Source organism: Populus trichocarpa, chromosome 1 (assembly GCF_000002775.5).
Source record: "Populus trichocarpa isolate Nisqually-1 chromosome 1, P.trichocarpa_v4.1, whole genome shotgun sequence".
In the NCBI taxonomy this organism is placed as follows: domain Eukaryota; kingdom Viridiplantae; phylum Streptophyta; class Magnoliopsida; order Malpighiales; family Salicaceae; genus Populus; species Populus trichocarpa.
Window position 1 is genome coordinate 39083342 of NC_037285.2, and position 12618 is coordinate 39095959.

General features: G+C 28.9%; 1 protein-coding gene across 2 annotated transcripts; it reads left to right on the forward strand.

Annotated features, from left to right (window-relative positions):
* Positions 1–1173: 1173 nt before the first annotated feature.
* Positions 1174–2885, forward strand: LOC7487571 (uncharacterized). Of its 2 annotated transcripts, none has more exons than XM_002298859.4 (2): positions 1174–1990; positions 2160–2885. In XM_002298859.4, the coding sequence occupies exons 1-2, from the start codon at positions 1328–1330 to the stop codon at positions 2556–2558; spliced, it is 1062 nt and encodes a 353-aa protein (XP_002298895.4). In that variant the 5' UTR covers positions 1174–1327; the 3' UTR covers positions 2559–2885. The 2 variants fall into 2 exon arrangements, with proteins under 2 accessions (XP_002298895.4, XP_052301814.1); XM_052445854.1 differs by having other exon boundaries at positions 1175–1990; positions 2223–2885.
* The last annotated feature ends 9733 nt before the right edge of the window (positions 2886–12618 follow it).

A 12618-nucleotide genomic window follows, 5' to 3' on the forward strand; every position in this document is an offset into this window, starting at 1 on the left:
CAACTGGTCAGGTTATAAATTTACTCTATAGAAATCACTAATTCGAGTTCCACAAATCTCAGGGTCACTAGAGGCTTACATGATCATTAACTTCAAGGCCCGTAGTATTAGTCAAGATACGCGCAAGTTATCCCATAAAAAAAAAAAAAGATAACAAGTTCCTTTTAGGTCCTGTTTACGGTTCAAGACTGTCTTTTAAAATTTTTGAATTTTTTGAATTTTAAATTACTTTATTTTTTTGTATTTTTTATTATTTTGATGTACTGATATTAAAAATAAATTTTAAAAAATAACATCTAATGTACTCCTATATTGTCACTTATATCCCTATCCGTGGCTTAGTTTTAAAGTAATCAATTGATTCTTTATATATTCACATACATTTTCAAATTATGTATATAGACCAATGAAGTTCAAACTATGTTTTCTTATCATTGAGATTTTTATTTTCTATTTTGGAAATTGAAAAAAAAAATTACTGTTTTAATTTTTTTTATATAAAAGGGTAAATTATATATAAAAAAAATCTCCTGAGATATCATGAAATAACAGTTATTAAATCTTGAATATATGATAAAAAAAAAAAAAAAAAAACCTCTTAAGTTGAAGTGAATATTAGAAACACATTCTCTTGTATTCAAAGTATCCTTATAAGTATTTCGAATCATTTCCTTAATATTAAAAACGTTTTGAATATAAAAGGATAGTTTTTATAATATCTTCTTGTCAATGTAATTCCACAATATCTAGGGAGGTTATTGTAATTTACTCTAATAAAAAAAAGAAAATAGAAAACAGAAATGATAATCTAAATATATTCAGGGGTTTGTTAACGAGGCACAAACATGGCGAGATTAGTGGCCACCGTCTACATCAATCAAACTTCTTATTCACCAATTAGAGGAGGCAAAACCAACATGAATAAAATTAAAATAATTCTCTTCGGCTTGATATTCTCCAGTATGTCAACACAACCTTAGCTGTCACCAGGGAAGGCTACTGAAAAAACTATACATGACGAGACTGATCCCTTCTGTTCCTCCATAAACAAATATGCCCTCACATGGGGGAGTATGCTGGCATGACATGTTTGTGTTTCTACCCATAACCATGCCTGTATCTGAAGTCTTATATATATATATATATATGAAAGATCAGTACTGGCATGAGCCAAAAGCACATGCTACCTTGCCCCACATGACCTCCATGGTCAAGCTCATCATGCATCTGCCAGCTGCAATAGATAAAAACAGATTATAAAAGAAGATGCCGAAATGAATTGCTCAAAATATTGCGGGTCTCTCGATCTCAGCACTTGTTTGTAGCAATGGATAATTGTTTTGATGATGACTCTCTTGAGCCTTTATCATCAACTAGTACAAGATCAGGTGGTGATAATGAAGTGAAAGCTGCAGTTCATCAACTTTTGGAAGAGGGTTGGTTCTTTGGCAAATTGCTGGACGTCAACAGCAAACCAAGAATGCTCAGGTGCTATTCTGATCCTTCTCCGAGCTTCGATCAACAGATTTTAGCAAATAATTGTCCTCCGAGTGGAAAATCTTCATCCACAAGAGAATTACTCCCTCCTGGTAATTTGACTCGTGCACCGTCCTTACCGCCTAATATAGGGAGATCAGAAGAGAAAATACAAGAAACAGAGAGCAATACTAGTGCTAGTGGAATGAGCAGAAAATTGACTAGGCAATTATCAGATCAAGTTTTGATTCGAAAACCAAGTTGTGTGAAAAAGAAAGAAGGAATAAGCCAAGTGAAAGTAGCAAGTCATGCTAATAGAAATAGGAGGAGCAAAATGGTGGCGGAGGGGCAATCATCACAGCACAGCTTGATAAGAACACCATCTTTGCCACCTTATATAGGGAGGGAAGAAATGAATGAAGAGAGTGAAAGCGATGAAATTACGATGAGCAAATTGATTCGGCAAGCAATGCCTCTCTCTAAGGATATCTTGCCTCGGCAACGTAGCTCTAAGGTACCAATGATATGATATCAACCACAGCCATGCTTCAATCCCATATTAATTATTTGGATTTTTTTGCCGAATTGGTCTCGTGACAGTTTTGGATTTTAATTGTTTTAATGTGTTGCTTAATTTCACAAAATATATATATCCTAATGAAGTTACAGCATATTATCTGCAGATGATCTTGCCGAAGTACAGACCACCAAGAAACTCAGAGGAGGAAAGAGGTGATGCATTGCAGGATATTGCCTCTGAAACAAGTAGGTTTCCTAAAAATCAAGGGAGATTAGAGAAGAGCCTGAGCAATCTTGAATCTCATGAAGTGCAAGGGTTTAAGGACAAAAGGGGCTTCAATCCACCAAGTATGGTTGAGATATTTGCCGGTTTGCAAGAGAAGAGAATATATATAAAGCGAAATCAAGACAAGGTGAGGGAACCTTATCCCTCAAGTTCATGGCAAGTGAACAGTTGCGCCTGTGCTCCTCCGATCCCAGTTTGGGCTTCCAAAGACTCCGCACAGGATATGAAGGCGCAACTCAAGTTTTGGGCCCGATCTGTGGCATCTAACGTGCGCTAGAGCGATGATTAGTAGCTTGACACAATCAGACTGTCCATTGTTAGGCCTTCTGCAGCTCCTGAATTAGGAGCCGAAGAACATGCCACACCACTCACAGGCCAAAGAATTAGAGGAATTGCTTGAAGGGAAGAATAAATGACTTACTGCTGATTCTTTTGTGATCATTCTTTACAGAGATACAATCATTTGTAATAATAACATTTTCTTGATGGGAGGAGTATCATAAGACTTTTATTTTTCTTCCCCTGATGTGCGACGATAGAATCCAGCTTCAATGAAATCGTAGGGATGGAAAATGAAGGATGTTCAGGACGGGTTAAACTTCCACCACCATGTTTATATTTATAACTTGTTTGTTTTTATATTTTAAAAATATTTTTAAATTTAAATTAATTTTTTTGTATTTTTTAATTGTTACAGTACCATATAACTTTTTAATTGAGAATAGAAAATAAAATATTTGTGTTTTATAAAAATTTAAAAAATATAAGAATTGATGAATCATAAAAAGAATTGTTAACGTTAATTAATGAATAAAGCAGAAAATCGATCCTCATTTTAAGAAGCAAAAAAGGAAGCAAAAGAAAAATACATATAAATATTTGACCTCGTGATGTATGTTTGTAACTTTCAAATTTTTTTATTTAATTGTGTGGTAATATTAGTAAGAAAGACAATGATTTAAATTATGAAAAAAATGATTTTTTTGTCAAAATTATCTTTTAGTAATTGTTTTTATTAAAAAACATATACTTTTTATTAGCAATATGGTTTATTAAATAATAAATAAAGAAAATCCTATAATATCATTTGAAAAATATACCATAATATAATTATTTAAATATCATTTGAGTAAATTTATTTAAAGTACTTCTTATTATAAAATATAAAAATAAAAATTAGAATCATTAAAAAAAAAGCCAGGAATGATTGCGCTAGAGAGATTGCCCTTTGCACCTTCCCAAAACTATAGAGGTCAAGCGCGCGTGGGTTTAAAAGTTCAAAATCAAACCAAATTAAAATTTATTTTCAAACTTCGATCTACCTCATTAAATATCATTGAAGTTTTAAACCACTTCCATTGAATTTCTCTCTTAAAGATTAATTAAAAGATACCAAAATCATAGTTATTGATGGTCAGAATTTAATCATTCAAAAACTTTCACTCTACTCTTTTTTTCCGATGACTTTTTCCCTCTCTAGGCATCCAGAACTAAAATATAAGAAAATGAACATATAAACCAAAATGTAAAAAAAAAAAAAAAATCCAAAAGAATATGGACCAAATATAAAAAAAGTAAAATTTGAGAGACCAAATTGAACATTTATGTGTCATTTCAACAGCAAACACATGAAAACATTTATTTTTTTTTAATATCAAATTTGATCCTTAATTTTTAATTTTAGTTTTAAAAGAAAAAGAAAATTATATTTTTATAAAATTGGACTCTAATTCAATGTCAGAATTTTTAATAACAACTCAGACGTACAAGGATATGCAAATCAAAACAGATAACAACAAATAAAATCATGTCAATATAACAATAGGTTGCATTTAACTAGTGTTTCTAGGATAATATATACACCAATAAGACATAAACATCTTTGGTTGAAAAGATAGATACAAAAATTTAAAATAAATATGTTTTTGAGATAATTTTAAAGTGAGTTTTTGTATTATTAAACATGTAGTACATGGAAACATATCTTATCTGATCTCACTGTTCTCGTCTTTTTTGTTCCAAAATAGTAACCAAACACAACCAATAGAAAATACATAGAGATATGTCTTTTTTTTTATCTATTATCTTCATTTTTTCTGTTCACAGATAGTAACCAACACTACCACAAAAATATAATAAAAAATAAATAAAGTTTAGTGATCAAAATAAAAATTTCAAGGACCAAAGATAGAAAAACAATGTTCATCAATAATAAAAGGACAATGTTTACCCCAATCTAGGGGTGAGCAAAAAAACCAGAAAACCGATTTAACGAGAAAACCAAAAAAAAATTAACCGAAAAAACCGAACTGGTAAAAAAAACCGATTGAACCGATTAAAATATTTAGAAAAATATCCGGTTCGGTTCGGTTTCCAGTTTTGGTGTGCCTGAACCGGCCAACCCGGATCAAACCGAACTGGTTCGGTTTAGGAATGAAAAAAAAAATAAACCAAGCGGTCCAAGTCGCGGGCCGCCTCCTCCCATTACTTTCCCTTTCAACAACCCTAGCAGACCATTTATCTGCTTTCCCTTTCACACAGTCATCCCCTCCCCTCCAACCCTTTCAATTTTCATTCAAATTTCACAGACACAGCCGCCCCCTCCGAACACCCTTACTCCCATTAACAGCCGCCCCCGCGCCCTCCTATTAACAGTCGCCTCCTCTTCACCCGTCAACGAGCTTAGGCTATTCTCGGACGACCATTCTTCGAATCTTGAAAGAAACCGTCGTGCGTGTGTGGTGGCGAAACTGTTACCGCTTCCAGAGCTTCTTCAATCTATTGCTTCTATCAAAGCCGATTACATCGCTCAGGTAATCTTGTCATGTAATTACAGATTCAATTAATTATTGATTGTTGATTTTATATTGTTTCTATTTTTCTATTTTGATGTGTTAATTATTTTAAACAATGTAAAAATAAAGGTGGACGAAAGAACACACTCTGGAAAGGAAATTGGAATCGTTGTCCCTGTCTCAGATTCTCAGAAGACGATCAATCGCAAACAGTATGTCCTCATTTTCTTTTCCTTCTTGTCTTTCTCACTGGTAGATTGGAATTTGAAACTGCCAACAAAAGTTTGTATTCAAAGTTAGCTTTTTGAAAATTGACCCTATTATTTATTGTGGCTTAAGCTTTGAGATAATGATTATGAATTGGTTTATATGAGTTGAAACATAGTTTGACAAAGATGGATTAGCCGATTGCTGGGAAAATAGTTTTCAATTCTCTTTGAAAAATGGCTGTGAAACTCTCTTTCTGTGTGTCTCTGTATCGTGTGCGTGTGCACATATGCACCTGTAGTTCTTGCTTCTCTCCAGTTCCTTTCGTTTGCAAGTTATTGTTGCTAGAGTAGGTGCAACTAGTTCTTTCCTCTACAAGTCGAGTTTGGTAAGATTGATTATAAAGAAAAAGGTATTGGTAATGCACAATTAAGCATTGCATTTCATTACTGCCTTTTGTAGTTGGTCTATCACGTTGACATAGTCTTGTATGTAAATTTCTCTGTTTCTCGTGTTTAATTTTGATTTTAGTGCTGATGTTAAGTGTGGCTTGTTTTATGATGGATAATTATGTTGGCAATATTGGGCTTCATGAATGATGATGTCAGTTTATTTCTGGTCTTATAAGCTATACTACTGCTAGATTTGTGCTCTTTATTTATATGGAAAATTCTTATTCAAATCTTTGATATTTATCGCTAATGAAACTTCAATCTTGCCTCAGGTTGTCGACCAAGTCAAAATTCCTCCTACAAGTATACAATATTGTCTTTCCTTACCTTCAGGTTAGCACACCCACTTTTTTATTGATTTTGTTGTAGATGTTTTGCATTTATCGTGGATGCAATTTTATTGTGGTTATATAATGATGCATACAGTTTCTCTATAAAATTCATATTTAAGATGTGTATGAATAATTTATATGACAGTTGGTTAGAAGATTTGTTATGATTTAACATCTGATTTTAATATGTGTTGTTACTGCAACATTACTGTGTTTTTGTGCAGTTTGAAGCTGATTTCTTTTGAGTTCTTCATTGTTTTTTGCTGTTGTTTTAAGTTCAACATGCAAAAATATTAACATGTCCTTGATTGTTAATTAACGCATTTTTATTTTTTATTCTAACATGTTTAATTTTTTATTTTGTAGAATTCAGTGGAAAGTTGCATCTAGCAACAGACGATAATTAGTTCACATATTGATGCATTTATTCAAAACATATGGTAAAAATACTATTTTTTTATTTTTATATCTTGTAATTTAATTTATCATATTATAATTCTATATTTTGAATTTCAGGTATCAAAGTGGCACTATTGAGACGATGCTTCAATAAAGAATTTTGAAAGGAACTGAAAGTGCAATGTTCTTGATGTGACTTTTTATTGAGACGATGTGCAAATTAAGATTTATTTTTTTGGCTTGGAGTGTTTTATTATAATGTTATTTGTTGTTTTTTCTTTAAGCCCTTTGAAGGCATTGGTTTGTAATTAGGATTAATTTGGATTTTAACTTATTGATGTGTGACTGTGTGTTATTTAAATTTTTTTAAAGCAGGAGAAAAAAATTAGGAAGGTAAAAAATATATTGAACACAAGATTAACAATAACAACTTAATATAAATCAATATTTAGTGGCAAAAAAATTAAATATACTTTGGAATTTTTTAAGAAAATTATATATTATTAACATCAATTATAAGCCCATATCCACTAAAAGCCCATTACGAAGCTCATTAAAAGCCCATTACGAAGCCAGAAAAATAACCATAGGTTTTTCCATTTTTGGACCCCAAAAACCAGACCCAAACCGAACCGAAACCGGTCGGTTTGGACCGGTTCCGATTCGGTTTGGGTCCTTTTTTTTTCCCTTCCGGTTTGGTTGTTTTTTAAAGGTAAAAACCGAACCGAATCGAAAATGATCACCCCAATCTTTTAGTAGATAAACGTTGTTTATATATATATATATATTCTTTTAGTTTATTTGTTAATATAAAAAATAAAACTTTCATGAATCTTTTAAAATATCATATCTTTATTTGGACAAGAAAGATATACGTTGCTTGGTAAAATTCTAAAAACTGCTTTGAAAGCCATTTGAAAGCTAAAAGTTATATATATAAAAAAAAAACTTTTGGATTTTTAGATCTCGTAGAACATAACAGCCTTTTAGCAGCAGCACAACCATAGCTAATAACTCTAATTATTGTAAAATTATAGTTATAGCAAACAAAACATTAATGAGGAAATAAAAAACTAAGAATATAATTAACAAAAAATTAAAGGTGAGGCTAAATTAGTATAGAGACATGTCCACAAAATACTATTTATTGGAATAGTATTTGGTTTTTTGTGTTTTTTTTTTAGTTTTTTTTTTAATTTTACCCTACAACAACCCAATTTTTTTATTTTGTTTTTTCTTCAATTTTTTTATTTAGTATTAGTTTGTTTTGAAAATTATATTTTATAATTGTTTTTTATTTTTTTTATCGATCTTAACCTTCAATATTAGATTTGTTAGAAGTTGAGCTTCAGAATTTTTTTTATTTGCTTTTTATGAATCTATCATGATCTCACGACACATGCCGCAAGTTTAACAAATTAACTTGAGTTATTTTTTTGCTGTTTTTTCTAATTGATTTTTTTCTCGATTTCATCTTTTACATTGGGTTAGTTGGAACTTGGACTTCATATTTTTTTTTATATGTTTCTATGAGGTTATCCTGATCTCATAATCCAAGTTGCGGGTTTGACAGATTAGCTTGAATTGACTTAAGTATTTTATTTTATTTTATTAGTTTTTTTTTTAATTTTGTCCTTCAATATTAGGTTAATTAGGAATTCATTTTCATAATTTATTTTGATTTGATTTCTATATAATTATCAAGGTTTCATAATACGTGTTGCAGATTTGACAAGTTAATCTAGATCGATTCAATAAGTTGTAGTGTCAATATTTAGAAGAAAAAAATATCATCCAATATGATGCCATAATATTTTTTAAAATATAAAATTAAAAAAAATATATTGTTTAATATATATCATATTTTAAGTTCATAAATAAATTTTTTTATTAGAAAACTCCATTTTCACCGGTATTTATCAAATTTGGGATGAGAAAAAATTAGGGTTGGTTTGAATATTTCTTATTAATTAAAAAAGTGGTTTTTTTGTAATTACAATTTAATAGTAAATACACAATCCAAAAATAAATATAAATTCCATATAAATATAAGTTTTACCATAAATATATAATGAGATATAAATAGTCAAAATATAAACTCAACAATAAATTTATGAAAAATAACTCAATTTGTTTTATTTAATGGACAATTCTCAAATCTTTTCTTATATCTCTAATTAAAGGATCATTTCCCAATAAGTCTTTAGGTCATTAAAGGTAAAATCACTTGTTTTGCAAATCACTATTTTAATATAAAAAATACCTCTTACTCTATATAGGGTAAGCATTTCATTTTTTTGTTATATTTTAAAGATTCTTTCAAAAGTCCCTATATGTATAATTGTATCTATTATATCATTAACTTATAATTAGATCTCTACCATAACATACTTTATTTATACTGATTTATAAATTTAAATTTAAAACTGGACATTTCTCTTCTTAGTACCTTAAAATGCGAGACACACACTTAATTTATTCTTTTTTATATGTTTAGTTACAGTGTTTGAAATAATCCTTTAATTCTTATAATATTATATTGGTCTTATATCTTCAAGATATCAGTGGGTACTAGTTATAACAAAAACTAAATCAATTGAAGAAAACATTATAGCTATCCTTATAAAATATTATGGAGTGTTATAGTGTTTTTTTAAAACATGTTTCTTTTTTTGTTATGATTTTTTTCAAAATTATTTTTGTCGATTTTATTTTTTAATATTGAGCTGGTTGAGATTTTAGCTTTATAATATTTTTCTTTCTATTTTGTATTTCTATGATGTTAGCGTGGTTTGCGAGTTTTTCAAGGTAAACCAAGTTGCCTCAATTTATGGATTTAGTGGGTTTTTTTTTAATTAAACTTGACTTTTTTATAGTTTATTTTTTTCTCATATTGTTGAAACAATAGAAAGCATTGTAGCTTTCTTCACAAAACACTTTGGATTGCTACAATGTTTGCCCACATGTTTTTTTTTACACGGTTTTTTTTTATCATGATTTTTTTAAAATTATTTTTGTCCATTTTATTTTTTAAAAATTAAACTGGTTGAGAATTTAGTTTTGTAATTTTTTTCTTTTTAATTTGTCTTTCTATGAGGTTAGCGTAGCTTGCAGGTTTGTCGAGGTAACCCAGGTTGCCTCAGTTATAGATTTGATGGGTTTTTTTTTATTGAACTTGATTTTTTTATAGCCTATTTTTTTTCTCATATTGTTGAAAAAATAGTTTTAGAGAACAACCATATTATTAAACTTTATAAAGTAACAAATATTAAAGGATGTGGGAGAAACCATTATTCACCCAACAACCATTCCACTATGGATTACAATGGTAATCCACAATGTTTTGCTTTCTTTTTTTTCTTTTTTTCTTTTTTTTTTTTATGATTTTTTTTCAAATCTATTTTTGTCGATTTCATCTTTTAAAATTGAGATTGTTCAGAATTTAACTTCGTAATTTGTTTCTTTTTATTTTTCCTTCATATGAGATTAGCATGGTTTATAGGTTTGCCAAGGTAACCCAAGTTGCGCCAGTTTACAAGTTTGGTGGGTTGTTTTTCTTTTATTTTTTTAATTGAACTTAACTTTTTTTTATAGTCTATTTTTTTCTCATATAATTAAAAAAATATTTTAGAGAAAAATCATGTTATTAAACTTTACAGAGTAATAAAAATTAAAGAGTGTGAGGAAACCATTGTTCACCCACACACATTACATTGTAAATGACAATAGTAACCCATAATGTTTTGCTTTCTTCCTTTTTTCTTTATGTTTTTGAATTTTTATCATGATTTTAAAAAAAAAAAAATTTCAATTTCATCTTTTAATATTGGGATGGTTGAGAATTTAAATTCATAATTTGTTTCTTTTTATTTTACCTTTCTATAAGATTAGCATGGTTTGCAGGTTTGTTAGGGTAACCCTCGAGTTGCCCTGGTTTACGAATTTGGTGGGGTGTCTTTTTTTAATTGAACTTGACTTTTTTCTCGTCTATTTTTTTTTATATAGTTAAAAAAAATAGTTTAAAAAAAAATCATGTTATTAAACTTTATAAAGTCCATAGACCTATTCACAGGTTTGGTTAGTTGACTTGGATTACGGGTCTGGCAAATTTAACTTTTGTAAATTAGTTTTTTTTCATCCTTAGATACTGGATTAATTAGGAATTCAGTTTCATAATTGGTTTCATTTCATCTTTTATGAGGTTATTATGATCTATAAAACATCTCAGTATTGGGTTGGTGTTTGATTTCGCAATCATTTATTTTTGTTATCATGTATTTAAATGAAAAATAGATTAAAAAAATTATAATCCTAGTGGAGTCCATAACTTAGTTCATAGGTTTGATGTACTAACCTGACTTACCCGATTCATAGATTTAACAAGTTTACCCACCGATATGATATGTTTTTTTTTTCTTTTAATTGTTTTTATTTTATTCCTTTTCGATTTCATTATTTAATATTAGATTGGTTGAAAAATAAACTACATTATTGATTTTTATTTGCTTTCTAGGGATAATTGTCTCCAATAAGTGTCTATTTTTATATTGGTGATCAATTTTGTGAGCATTTGTTTTTATCATATAATTAAATATAAAAATATAAAAAGAATTATTAAACCCAATAGAGTCCATAATCCAGGTCGCAAGAGGGGAGGTCGAAAAAAATTATCATCTTGCAGTTTTTTTTTAAAAAGTTAAATCATGTTTTTATCCATCATCAAGATTGCATTTGAACCTATAAAATTGATCGATTTAAGTTGAGTTAACTCTCACACGGTTTAATTAAAAACTTCAGTTAGACAAAGAATTGAGTTGTGAGGTTTCAAAATTAATTCACGTAGTTATGTTTAATAACACTATTAAAAAATTCTCCTACTCTTGATATTTTTTTTATATTTTTAAAAAAAATTAATATTAACCCGTGACGAAACGCAAGTCAATATACTAGTTTTGCCGTGAAAAATAAAAGAAAGGAAAGTGAACACATGACTTGCAAATTTAATATTTTATAATCTACCCCTCCCACCTCCAATATAGTAATTAAAAAATAAGAACATAATATATGCAAGTCTACATATAAGAAATTTAAAAATATAAAGATAGATGAGTTATTTATCTTGTTTAGATTGAAGGTGTGTGTATATATACACAAGGGCGGAGGCATGTAAAGGCTCGGGTGGGCTTTAGCCCATGGCAATATTTTATCAATATTTTTTAACTAGTTTTATGTAAAAACAATTTGTAATTCTTGATTGAGGTATTAAACAATTCTGAAAATTTGTATAGAGACTTCTAATATGATGTTTTAGCTTGGGTTAAAATTTCAGAATTTTTGAAGAAATTCAGAAATTTGATAAAAAATCACAATTTGACCAGTTTTACATTATTGTGTGTAATTTTCAATCCGACCATCAGATTGAGCTGAACTTTTACAAGGGATCTTAAAATATATTGAATAAAATCTGGTTAAAATTTTAGGATGAACAGAGTTTGGTAGTGCTAACAAAAAAAAAGACCGTCAAATAAAAGCAAAACTACTCATTAAAGGTAAAATGGTTATTTGCCATTAAAAAATAAAACAAATCAGTTCTTCCTTTCTTTTATATGTTGCCGACTAGGCAGAAGCAGAATAGAAAAAGAAAGAAAAGAAAGGGCGAGAGAGAAATGGAGAAAAGTAAGGGAAAAACATAAAAAAAAAAATCCAAGGAAAAAAATAAAAAAATTGAGAGAATAACCTTGTAAACTTACAAAGTCCAACTTCTAAAATATTAATCTAAGGAAGAATCAAGTGAAGGAAGGAGGAATTGAGAGATGGAAAAAATTTAATTACTTTGTTTTTCAGTTGACATGAAATTGTTATTTTATCCCGGTTAAGGGGTTGTTACAATATCGATTCAGATTCGATTATAGATGAATTATATTCTACAAAACATCGAAATATGTAACTTCAATAGTGAGTTTATTTTTACTTTTATTTTAATTTTATGTACTTTTAAATTTATTTTTTAATATTTTTTATAGTATATTTGAATTAAAACTTTATTGTTAATTTTAAAAATTTATGTACTTGAGTTAATAATTTATCTTAAAAAATTATATATTTATGTAATAGCTCCGGCTAGGAAAAATTCTTGCTCTGCCCTTATATAT